Source organism: Entelurus aequoreus, linkage group LG06 (genome assembly GCF_033978785.1).
Source record: "Entelurus aequoreus isolate RoL-2023_Sb linkage group LG06, RoL_Eaeq_v1.1, whole genome shotgun sequence".
NCBI lineage: Eukaryota > Metazoa > Chordata > Actinopteri > Syngnathiformes > Syngnathidae > Entelurus > Entelurus aequoreus.
Window position 1 is genome coordinate 45802286 of NC_084736.1, and position 13561 is coordinate 45815846.

A 13561-nucleotide genomic window follows, 5' to 3' on the forward strand; every position below is an offset into this window, starting at 1 on the left:
TATATATATATATATACACACACACACACACACACACACACACACACACACACACACACACACACACACACACACACACACACACACACACACACACACACACACATATATACATATACACACACACATATGTATAATATATACATATACACATATATACATATGCATATATTGTGGAGTCTCGGCTAGAAACCCCCGATCAGGTAAGAGTTCCCACAGGGCCAGCAGCCACAGTGACGGGAGAGCTCAACACAGCAGGAGGAGGCCTAGCCTGGGCAGTGTCATTGAGTGGAGGTATGTCCCAAATTTCCTCCTCAATCAGCATGATTGTCAGCACCTGCTCACAGCACACCTGCTCTGAGTCAGGCAAACCAATTGTTGGCTATATACATAAGCTCAGAGCTCTGTCTCACTGTTTCGCTGGCTCTCCTCAGAGAAGGAACTCCCTTGAATAAACAGCGCTGAGTGCGTTTTGTACCTGCAACCCCGGCTTCTGTGTGCTGGTTATATATATATATATGTATATATAATTATATAATTTTTGTGTATATGACACCAAAGTTTGCAAATAGATATGATCAAAATAGTAACAATCTCACAAATTTCCGAGCCATTTTAATAGACAAGGACGTCAGTCACGTGATCGTGATGTAGCGTTATGAGCCACAGATCCCTTCCCAATCAACAATGATAATGAAGCAGACTTTGTGAGAGCCAACAATGATTACTTTGGGAAAAGTTATGATCTAGAAGCATACATTTTTGAGCCCGAATACAAGGAGGATGAGCAATAATTTTTAGAAGCAGAACGGATGCAGCTTTATTGTAACACCACAGCACCAGCAGCATTGCTAGGTGCTAAACATGCAAACGAACCATAATAAAACAAACACTTACTGTACAATTTCCACTCTCGCTGGGATGCAGACCAATGAGACGCTCACATAATTCAGTTTAGGTAAGAGATTCAATCACAATCCTCTCGAAGGGTTTAAAAAAACAAAAAAAAAAGTTGCCGCAACTACGTCTTTTTCACCATTTCTTGGGATGTCAAAGTCGACCAGTCTCTCAATCCATGGCCACGTTTGGCTACTAGCAGGTGAGAGATGCATTAATTATAACATAGAATTGACTTTTAGCAAGTTTGAAACAAAGCAGAAGCAGCCCCTGGCTTAGTCTGTCAACAATATCAGTGTAAACTAGCATTAGCTCACTGAAATCAATGCACCACTAAAATAGTCTGTCTATGAAAACAATATCACTCATATTTGGTTAATTTTCAGCTCACAACATATAAATTGAGTATTGATGGCGGTTTCTGGATGTTTTTTAAGAGTATAATGGCCGCAATAGAGGACCCTTGATCTGTTGACTCAATTGTTAGCAATTTATTTACGATTTCAAATGCATAAAGCCAAGCAAATGTGTTTTTGTCTTACATAAGGATTTTTAGTACATCTCTTTTTAATTTTTGTGTATTTCCAGTATGACTGATCTGATAATATGGTCAGAGTGCAGACATGTTACTGCAGTAACGTCGAATCTACGGAAATTGATATTCGGAGCGGTATATTCAAATGGCCAACTGAATTTGTGGCATTTTGTAATGTTCAGACGGTATTTTCACCTACTTTGTGGATTTTAAATACAGTTGGATATGGTTTAATGGATAGAATGAAACACAGTTAAGCATATACAGTCAACTTGTTTTTCCACTCTACTGGTGTTTTACGCTTTGTGAGAAATTTTAAGTCAATCCGACATGCGGTGAAACTTCTGGATTTAATTATGTGTGGGTCAGGGAGTATTTTTCAACAAAAAAAAACCATCAAGGCCAGGGTGCATGTATAATGGAGGCAAGCCAGAGAGGCTTGGAGAGTATGAAATCTCATTCCCTGACAACTTCAAAAAGTAGTACTGGCTGCTCGTCTGCCAGCTCGGGCTTTTAGCCTATCACACAGCACACTCACCTTTCATGCCTAAAACCTGTGTTTGTGTCCGGTTCAGAGCAGCAATGGCAGGGGGGCTGAACCAGCTGGGTTATACATGTTTTTACAAATGTTTACCTTTTTGTGTGTGGCAGTTCACAAATAGTTGAGTCAGTCAAACAAATACAGTTATCTAATGTTTTTTTTCATGTACAGTGGTACCTCAACTTAAAGGCCTACTGAAACCCACTACTACCGACCACGCAGTCTGATAGTTTATATATCAATGATGAAATCTTAACATTGCAACACATGCCAATACGGCCGGGTTAGATTAGTAAAGTGCAATTTTAAATTTCCCGCGAAATATCCTGCTGAAAACGTCTCGGTATGATGACGTTTGCGCGTGACGTCACGGATTGTAGCGGACATTTTGGGACACCATTGTGGCCAGCTATTAAGTCGTCTGTTTTCATCGCAAAATTCCACAGTATTCTGGACATCTGTGTTGGTGAATCTTTTCCAATTTGTTTAATGAACAATGGAGATAGCAAAGAAGAAAGCTGTAGGTGGGAAGCGGTGTATTAGCGGACGGCTGCAGCAACACAAACACGTAGTGGCTACGTCGTAGCCGGTGTTTCATTGTTTACATTCCCGAACAATGACAGTCAAGCTTTACCATTGGCCTGTGGAGAACTGGGACAACATAGACTCTTACCAGGAGGACTTTGAGTTGGATACACATGCTTGTGGAGATGGGACAACAGAGACTCTTACCAGGAGGACTTTGAGTTGGATACGCGCTACCGTGAGTACGCAGCTGCGGCTTCCAAACATTTGATCGCTTGCCCATACGCGCGTGCCGCTATGTGCATGTCACGTACGTAACTTTGGGGAAATATATGTGCTGTATGAACTTTGGGGAGGTGAACGGTACTTTGGGCTGTGGGATTGAGTGTGTTGTGCAGGTGTTTGATTTGTATTGGCGGGTTATATGGACGGGAGGGGTGAGGTGTTTGTTATGTGGGATTAATTTGTGGCATATTAAATATAAGCATGGTTGTGTTGTGACTAATAGAGTATATACATATGTCTTGTGTTTATTTACTGTTTTAGTCATTCCCAACTGATTATCAGGTCCCACCCGCCTCTCACAGCATCTTCCCTATCTGAATCGCTTCCACTGCCCTCTAGTCCTTCACTCTCACTTTCCTCATCCACAAATCTTTCATCCTCGCTCAAATTAATGGGGAAATCGTCACTTTCTCGGTCCGAATCGCTCTCGCTGCTTGTGGCCATGATTGTAAACAATGTGCAGATGTGAGGAGCGCCACAACCTGTGACGTCACGCTACTTCCGGTACAGGCAAGGCTTTTTTATCAGCGACCAAAAGTTGCGAACTCTAAATCAGAGGAATTATGTCAAGAGCAGACTTAGAAAGACTAATCCATGCCTTTATCTCCAACTGGTTAGACTTCTGTAAACACCTTCTCATTGGGCTCTATATGAGCTGTAAAGCAGCTGCAGTAAATCCAAAATGCTGCTGCTCGAGTCCTGACTTGAACCAGGAAATACGTCCATATTAGTCTAGTGCAGGGGTCGGCAACCCGCGCCTCCGGAGCCGCATGCGGCTCTTTGACCACTCTGATGCGGCTCAGCTGCATACTTGCCGACCCCCCGATTTTCCCAGGAGACTTGTGGATTTCAGTGCCTCTCCAAGAAAACTCCAAGGCAATTATAATCCTATTGCCACTCTAATTACTAAATAAAGGGCGTGCCCTAAACGCACTGCAGCAATTGTCCTCTATTGCATTTACAAACAGCGTGCCAGCCCGGCCACATGTTGTATGTAGCTTTTACTTGAACACGTAGGAGACAGCAAAGCATACTTACTCATCAGCCACACAGTTTACACTGACGGTAGTGTAACACAACACAACCAATACCCAGAATCCCATGCAGCCCTAACTCTTCCGGTCTAGATTATACACCCCCGCTACCACCAAACCCCCCCACACATCAACCCTCCCCCCTCCGTGCGTCGGTTGAGCGGAAGAGTTAGGGCTGCATGGGATTCTGGGTATTTGTTGTGTTGTGTTTATGTTGTGTTACAGTGCAGATGTTCTCCAGAAATGTGTTTGTCATTCTTTTTTGGTGTGGGTTCAAAGTGTGGCGCATATTTGTAACGTAACAGTGTTAAAGTTGTTTTTGTACGGCTACCGTCAGTGTAAGCTGTGTGGCTGTTGACTGCAGCATGAGAGGTTTACTGGCGACGCTTGACCTCATCAAACTGCCGCGAGCGGAGCATAACAACAACAAGAGTGTGTTGTTGCCGGTGCTGTAGCCGTGGCTAACAAGCTCGATGACTAACGACACCATGTCTATGGTTTGGGATTATTTTGAAGTGTCTCTGACGGATACAAAACTGGCAATTTGCAATGATTGCAACAAGTTGGTTATGCGAGGAGGAACCAAGACGTCTTCCTTTAATACGAGCAATTTGATCTCCCACCTCTTCAAGAATCATAAGGAGATACGCGATGAATACAAGCGGAAGATGGATGAAAAGCAAACACCGAAAAAAAGTAGTACCACACAGTTGTCGCTTAAAGACTCCGCCGAGAAAAAACAAAAATACAACAAAAACCACCCCAGGGCGAAAACCCACGTTGTGGTCAGGGACAATGCACGCATTATAGCAAAGGCTACGGTGGAGTTTGGATGGCACACACTTTTCAGCTTGCAGTGAGCGGAGCTGCCCTGTCTCAACGCAGCATTTCAGAAGCTCTGGCTGACTGGTAGGTCACTTCAAGCACTCACCATTAGCTTGCAGCACATTTGTGTTACTCATACAAATACGTTAGAGCAGGGCAGATTGAGCCCAGTTTATAATTTCCTGTTATACAGTATGCCAGGCAGCCTTGCACTAAAGGAGGACTATGTTTTGTGTACTATATTACTCTATTATACTCTGGACTGAAGCTGTGTGCCTTCATTGTTTTTGTAGCTGTTGTTTTGAGGCATGTTTAAAAAAAATAATGCACTTTGTGAAAGTCAAAGTATAGTATTTCCCACAGTTGTAGTGGGTATCAGGATTATCTCGGGGAGGGCATGTCCCAAATTCCAAGCTCCTGTTTTGAGGCATGTTAAAAAAAATAATGCACTTCGTGACTTCAATAATAAATATGGCAGTGCCATGTTGGCACTTTTTTTCATAACTTGAGTTGATTTATTTTGGAAAACCTTGTTACATTGTTTAATGCATCCAGCGGGGCATCACAACAGAATTGGGCATAATAATGTGTTAATTCCACAACTGTATATATCGGAATCGGTAATTAAAAGTTGGACAATATCGGAATATCGGATATCGGCAAAAAAGCCATTATCGGACATCTCTAATATGAACCATCTCTGGAGTGGTCTCCTGCTGGTGCCCGGAGTCAGGATCAAACATGGCGAGGCTATTTTTCAGTTTTTTGCTCCTAAAATCTGGATTAGTCTACAAGAAGATTTGAGACAGGCCTCAATGTCAATTAAGAAATCCAGGCTGGAAACAGTTTTAATTGTGCATATGACAACTGAAAGTATTTTATCTACACTCTTTGATTTGAATTTGATTGATTTTATGATGATTATCCATCCATGCATTCATTTTCTACCGCTTGTCGCTTTCAGGTTCGCGGGGGGTGCTGGAGCCTATCCCAGGTGCTTTTGTGATGATTATATTTTATAATTCTATTTGTATTATGATTATTTTTATGATCATTTAATGTTTTATTTGCCTTCTTGTAATTTTCTGTAAAGCACTTTGAATTTCCTTGTGTACGAATTTGGCTCTAAGTAAACTTCCTAAATCGTTGAATTAAAAAAAGAAATCATCAAAAACATGACGTGTGGCGTGTCACCAACTTGTCACTGCTAGTGTGCACCATACTCAAGCAAAATGAGTAATGCCAGCTAAGACTGTTAAAATAATAAACGTCTGACATTTATCCATGAAAATATGGGGAAGCTGCAGATGTGTTTGACTGAGAAGTAGCTGAAAGGAGATACCGTAGAAGTCCACTCTCCAAGCTAAATACTGTACATTATTTTTACATTACTTCATAAAACTATAGCGGTTAGTAGTACATTCTATTGTTTTGATTTAAGCGCTCCATCACATTACCAACCTGGTAAATTGAGGGAATACTACAGTATATAACAAAAATACATTAGGTACATATTCTTAGTTATTTTTTCTTAGCTATTTTTTTATTGATAAAGTGTTGTGGTATTAGACTGAATTTCATGGTTTTCTTAGAATAAGAAGAAAACAATAGAAAGCGGCGTTAAAAAAAAACAAGCCAGCTTTATTTCAAGCCAAAGGAAAGGGGGAAGTGAAGAAATAAAGCAGGAGGTCCAACCAGACCACCTGCATCCTTTGCCCCTTAATAGGGACTCACTGTCCCAACATGTTCACACACAAAAGACGCAGTCTTTTGGCTGCCTCAACAGTGAGCCCAAATGATTTGCTTAACAATGGGGGTGTGAAAAGAAAGGCCGTGAAACAGTGAGAATCGCTACCAGACACTTGAACCAAAATCAAAACATCAAGCACTTTAATGAAAAACTGAATTTGGAAAGAAAGCTGCCAAACTTAACCGTACTCCTGATAAAAGCTCACAATCCTAATCATACATACCCACCATTTACTCTGCACTCTCACATCCAATACACACACTCTGGATCTCATCCCAGTGATGGCCCCATGCCCGCAATCTTGTATGGTTACTTAGAAACTAGAAGTGGATGGGAAAAAAAACCTAAAAGGATTGGAAACTGTGGTTTCCCTTCAACCATCCCCCAACTTTCTGCACACAGTCACAAATGGGGCCCTGAACTCATCTTTCTACACACCCTAAACACACATAATAACATACTGTAAGACAGGGGTTCTTAACATTTTTGATCTCGGGGCCCAACTTTTCCACTACAAAGGGGTCCGCAGCCCACTAAAATATTAACACTGAATTAGTAATCTTACTCTTGATTTTATATTTATATTCACTGATTATATCCATCCATCCATTTTCTACCGCGTGTCCCTCTCGGGGTCGTAGGGGGTGCTGGAGCCTATCTCAGCTGCATTCGGGCGGAAGATTATTTGTCTAACCTAATTACAGATCACAATCTTGTCGAATTATATAAATAATTTTATGAAAATGTGTTATTCACAAAATAAGTGCTAAACAAAAATATACTGCATAAGAAAGAACTCAAATAACAGACAAAAATAAACTAAATATTTTTTTAACTAAACTGTCAATAAAATTAAAGTGCAAATGAAGTTAAAGTTAAAGTACCAATGATTGTCACACACACACTAGGTGTGGTGAAATTTGTCCTCTGCATTTGACCCATCCCCTTGTTCACCCCCTGGGAGGTGAGGGGAGCAGTGAGCAGCAGCGGTGGCCGCGCCCGGTAATCATTTTGGTGATTTAACCCCCAATTCCAACCCTTGATGCTGAGTGCCAAGCAGGGAGGTAATGGGTCCCATTTTTATAGTCTTTGGTATGAGTCGGCCGGGGTTTGAACTCACAGCCTACCGATCTCAGGGCGGACACTCTAACCACTAGGCCACTGAGTAGAAAATACAGCTTCACCACTTTAGTCATCATTTTTGCGTTTAGTAAACTTCTATAACTTTAGCTCCAGACTTCTTTTGTTTGAGACAAGAGTATGGCCAACTCGGTTTCAAAGTTGGAAGCAAACATGGCGCCCTGTGAGGGCCTTTTGACCAATCATCCTCTGGGCATACTCTCTCTGATTGGTCAAAAGCCCCTCGTGAGACTACAGGGCGCAATGTTTGCTACAAACTTAGAAACCCAGTTGGCCATACTCATACTCATTTGGTCATTACTGCCACACGTGGTTGAAAAGTGTATTACAACTGAGTAGCGCTGCAGCCAATACGAACCACAGCTGAGAAAGAGATATCTTTTTGGCGGGGCCCTATGGTTAAGAAACACTGCTGTAAGATGCACTTAAGTTTCAGTCTCAAATGACCTCAGCATCCATCACTGTGGGTGTGTGTGTGTGTGTGTGTGTACATCCACCACCTGTCAGTGACTCAGGCATAGAGGGCTACACTGTGAAAATGTTCATTGTAAATTCACAGCAAATTACTGGCTAATTGTGAATTGTGAAATATCTTTAAAGCAATTTTGACTGTAACTGCAGAGCTGTGATTTTACAGTTCACTAAAATAAAATTACAACTATATGCTGTAACTTGACAGATTTATTTTTATAGTCAATTACGCTTTCAGTTTTACAGCACACCACCACTTATTTGTACAAGAGTGTGCGATAGTCTACAAACCCCCTTATTAGGCAAATCAATTTGAATTTACAGTAATTTGTTGTGATATCACAGAGGACTGATCACAGCATTTTACTGTGAAGTAAAGTGATCAAAGCATTTACTGTGAAGTAACAGTTAATTGCTGTGATGACCCATTTGTTGAAGTCAGAACAGTACATTTTGATTACAGTATTTTACTGTGGAAAAAATACTGTTAAATGCTGTGAAATCCTGGTACATTTTTGCAGTGTCATCGGTGATATCACCTAAACACAGGCAGTTAGGCAAATACAGTACTGGACTTAAGCCCACTCAGACCCACCTGTAGCCCCACTGTCTCTGTGTTTATGCTCACTGTCATCACAAGCTTAAATGTGAGTATCTTACTTCTCATCTAGCTGCCCGTCGTTCCCTGCAACCCCCGTCACCGCCGACCACGTCCACTTGGCCCACTGGACCGGAGACAACCAGGACATCACTGCGCCGCTTCTGAGTTGGAAAACGCTGGCTCTTGTTCCTGACTGAGCGTTTGTCCCCCCTCTCAACCAAGAAGGATTCTAAATATAAACTGCTCTTGCTTTCTCTTTGAACGTGTCACTTCCTCCCCAGCCTTCCCATCCTCTGCAGGCAAAAAACACGTCTGGCCTGTCCGTCTGTACTGCAGTTACCGTTTCTGTCGTCTGATTTTGCTCTCCGGTGCAGATTAGTGGAGCATCAGTGGTCACTCCTCCTCTCACTGGGAGGAACGATCAGCTGGTCGCTGTGCTGCTCCCACATGTTTGCATGACTTCCTCGGGAGCCTGCCTCTCCCTTCTTTGTAGCACCTCCTCCCCGCCTTGTGAAGCACAAGAGGCAAAGCTTCCCCTTTTATGAGGCAGAGAGACGACCGACTCGGGTTACTCTGGGACACACAGCCAAACAGGAAGGAAAAGACGTAAAATGTTGGTTTATGAGGCACACAGTACTGTGTACATATGTGGGCGCCTATGCACATGTTTTATACTGCAGACTACTGCACTCACAGGCATCATTAAAAACAAATGTCTTGTCATTAACTCATCTGAAATAAACTGTTAAACTAATTGGAGAATCAATGCCTTTCATTGCTTTGAATAAATAAGAGGCATGTAGCTTTGAGTGCCTTTAAAAAGAGCCAAATACTGAACTTTTTCAGCAAGATGATCAAAGGTGAGATCATAGACCGAAAAGCAATGATGAAGCAGTGATGTCATAGCATTGCCAGAGACTTACTGAATATCTAATCAGACTGCTCAATGTCATCACTACACTGCACACTGCTTGTGGGTGGTATACTGTAGTGCAACCTCAAAAGTAATACATTGTTTTACTTTTAGTTACAATTAGTTGTTTTGCTGGGAAGTTGTGAGTGTTTTTGTTTTGTGATGGCAATGCGTCACGCAGTCATATATGTACAGTATGTACCTACCCTACATGCTCACAAATAACGCCACGCACTGGTGAATTTAGAGAAAGAGGCCATGTTCAGCGGAATAAGTGTGATACCACTGATCAGGACTACCGTATTTATCATACCATAGAGTGTATCAGATTATACGGCGTATTAAAGAGGTCATATTACGATTTTTTTCTATATTGAAAACACTTCCATGTGGTCTACATCAGTGGTCCCCAACCACCGGTCCGTGGATCGATTGGTACCGGGCCGCACAAGAAAAAAAATATATATATTTATATATTTTTTATTAAATCAACATAAAAAACACAAGATACACTTACAATTAGTGCAGCAACCCAAAAAACCTCCCTCCCCCATTTACACTCATTCACACAAAAAGGTTGTTTCTTTCCATTATTAATATTTATGGTTCCTACATTATATATCAATATAGATCAATACAGTCTGCAGGGATACAGTCCATAAGCACACATGATTGTATTTTTTTATGTCAAACAAAATATACATACAACCCCCCCCCGGTCCGTGGGGCATATTTTCAAGCGTCGACCGGTCCGCAGTTACAAAAAGGTTGGGGACCACTGGTCTACATAACATGTAATGGTGGTTATTTAGTCAAAATGTTGCATAGATTGTTTTAGAGACCATCTTCAAGCCGCTTTCTGACCATCTCTTTCTGGGCGGCCTTATTTACATGCCTTCACTTTGACTGCTTCTTCTCCACGTCATCCATCTTGTAGTTCTTAGCACTTCCGTAGCAAGTCTACTGACAGATTAAGTTCAAAGCATAGGCTACTCTGTATTAGAAATTGCAACAGCAGAGGATGAATGCCCCACAACAAGAAGATGGAGAAAAAGAAGGAGCTAATTGAGGACAGTGCAAACTAAAATGGCGGACGTGCGCAGATTTTTGGGACTTAGGCAGATCACACATACACAACAGCAGGTACCAATAGGTAGGTAAAATAAGTTGGTTTTGTATAATATGTCTCCTAAGAGGTGCCATTTTGAGACACTTGTGATTTAGGGCTATATAAATAAACATTGATTGATTGATTGATTTTGGGGTCCTTATACACACACCATAACAATACCTGTTTGTTGAAGCACAGTTCATCTGACTACGGTAGCCGTAATATTTCGACAACTCATCAAGCGGTGTGCCTTCGTAGCTTACCAAAGTCGTACTAAAATATTTTTGACAGATTTTTGAGCGCTGTGCGTAATGTTCTATATTCTCAATGAAACATCTAATTTTTGGTCTTGTTTGCTTACCGCTACTTGTTAGCGTCATTTATTGAACACGCATTGCCAGAGACTTACTGACTGTCCAATACAAATGTAAAATCTGTCCTTCTTTATGGCTGTAAAACCTGGAAAACCACCAAATCAATCATCCATAAACTACAAGTGTTTATTAACAACTGTCTCAGGTACATACTGAGGATTTGGTGGCCCAACAAGATATCAAATGTAGACCTGTGGAGACGCATGAACCAAGAGCAAATTCAAAATGAAATCAAAAGCAGAAAGTGGGGATGGATCGGCCATACACTTAGGAAGGATCCGAGAAACATAGCAAGACAAGCCCTGGACTATAACCCTCAAGGCAAGAGGAAGCCAGGGAGACCAAAACTCAACTGGAGGCGGTCCACTCTTGATGAACTGACCAAGATGGGGATCTCCTGGCAAGAAGCGTAGACCATTGCACAGAAGAGAATGAGGTGGAGATCCATGGTAGACGCCCTATGTTCCCAAGGGGGCCAAGAGGATTAAAGAAAAGAAAAAATCATATTGCTCCAATGTCATCACTACACTGCACTTGTGGGTGTTATACTGCAGCACAATATCAAAAGATCAATATATCTGTGCTTATATAATTCAGAAAAAAAAAGGAGTGTAAAAACTACTAGAATTAGTTGTTCTGCTGGGGAGTTGTGAGTGTTTTTGTTTTGTGGAGACAACTTGGCGGCTCTTTGATTGTCTATGTATTTTTAAATGACAAACTGTTTTAGCGGCGCACATGGAAATTATGGCCACTCTCTCCCCAAGCTTGGGAACTTTGCACCAGAGTACAGGGTGAGAGAGAAATGGTGTTTCAATTTGTCCTTATGTCTTGCGAGTATGGAGGAATCGACAATAAGAATCTTTGGATCTTAATTAGGGGCATTTGTTTGCGATAAACTTGGCTTTTTGTGGCCTTTTTACAGCACTTATTTCCAAGGATGCGTCACTGTCACAGATGGATTTAATTGATGTTAATAAATGTATAAATATGAAGGGATATGTGGGTGTTGAAATGGCGTTTTTGTTTGTTGTTTGTCTATGCCTCGTGTGATTGTATGTGCGCAACATGTATTATTTTACTAATTTTTTAGGTTTTTCGTTGTGTTTTACTTTTGTATCTCTATGTGGACATTGCGCCGCTAAAATGGCCGGTAGTTGCATCAGCTCTGTCAATGTTTTTATGGTCTTTTATGTCCTTTGTGTTTTTAAATGTGTCTCTCTTGTTTTCATACAAAGATGGCGCGGTATTGCGCTCTCTCGTAGTTGTTGCTTTTTTCTTAGATTTTTACATTGAACAAAGAGAGCACAGTCTACCAAGTCAAAATTCCTTGTGTGTTAAACATACTTGGCCATTAAAGCTGATTCTTATTATTTGCCCAAATATATCTTTGGTTATACACTGTTATTTATGTACCTTGAATGCACAAAAAAATATGAATAAGTGTGTTTTGCTTCTTTTTTAGCTATGCAACATTCCAAAAATTACGCCAAGTAAGCAAACCCATAATTAACTAATGACATCATATGAACAAAGATAAGACCTTCTGGAGGAATGTTCTGTGGTCAGATGAAACAAAAATATATCTGTTTGGCCATCAATACCCAGCAATATGTTTGGAGGAGAAAAGGTGAGGCCTTTAATCCCAGGAACACCATTCCTACCGTCAAGTATGGTGGTGGTAGTATTATGCTCTGGGCCTGTTTTGCTGCCAATGGAACTGGTGCTTTACAGAGATTAAATGAGACAATGAAAAAGGATTACCTCCAAATTCTTCAGGACAACCTAAAATCAGCAGCCAGTACCTTGGGTCTTGGGCGCAGTTGGGTGTTCCAACAGGACAATGACCCAAAACACACGTCAAAAAGTGGTAAAGGAATGGCTAAATCAAGCTAGAATTAAGGTTTTAGAATGGCCTCCCCAAAGTCCTGATTTAAACGTTGTGACAATGCTGAAAAATCAAGTCCATGTCAGAAAACCAACAAATTTAGCTGAACTTGCCAGAAGCTTGTGGATGGCTACCAAAAGCGCCTTACTGCAGTGAAACTTGCCAAGGGACATGTAACCAAATATTAACATTGCTGTATGTATACTTTTGACCCAGCAGATTTGGTCACATTTTCAGTAGACCCATAATAAATTCATAAAAGAACCAAACTTCATGAATGTTTTTTGTGACCAACAAGTATATGCTCCAATCACTCTATCATAAAAAAATAAGAGTTGTAGAAATTATTGGAAACTCAAGACAGCCATGACATTATGTTGTTTACAAGTGTATGTCAACTTCTGACCACGACTGTATGTACTGTATTTGTGTATGTATGTATGTAGGTACCTATGTATGTGGCTAAGTATGTATGTATTAATTAATGAATATACGTATGTGTGTTTATATATATATGTATGAGTAATTGTTTGTAGAAGAGTATGTATGTAAATTTTTATGTAGAATATATTTGTCTCCGAGTGTGTGCAGGAGCCAAAGTACGGCCCCAGCCACCCAGAGAGCCCAACCCAAAACAGCAGGTGCAGTGCCTAGGGAACAAGGGACCACAAGCC

At 41.1% G+C, this 13561-nt stretch overlaps 1 protein-coding gene across 5 annotated transcripts in view; it reads right to left on the reverse strand.

Annotated features, from left to right (window-relative positions):
* The window catches only part of LOC133652257 (transforming acidic coiled-coil-containing protein 1-like), a 69450-nt gene that overhangs the window by 28881 nt on the left and 27008 nt on the right, over positions 1 to 13561 (reverse strand). Inside the window, exon 1 of one of the 5 annotated variants that reach the window (XM_062050804.1) lies at positions 8664 to 9113. The exons of the other annotated variants lie outside the window; for them this stretch is intronic. Coding sequence (XP_061906788.1) covers positions 8664 to 8752 — 89 coding nt within the window. The 5' untranslated portion in view covers positions 8753 to 9113. Of the gene's footprint in view, positions 1 to 8663; positions 9114 to 13561 lie in introns of those variants that run through there. 5 annotated transcript variants of the gene reach the window in all.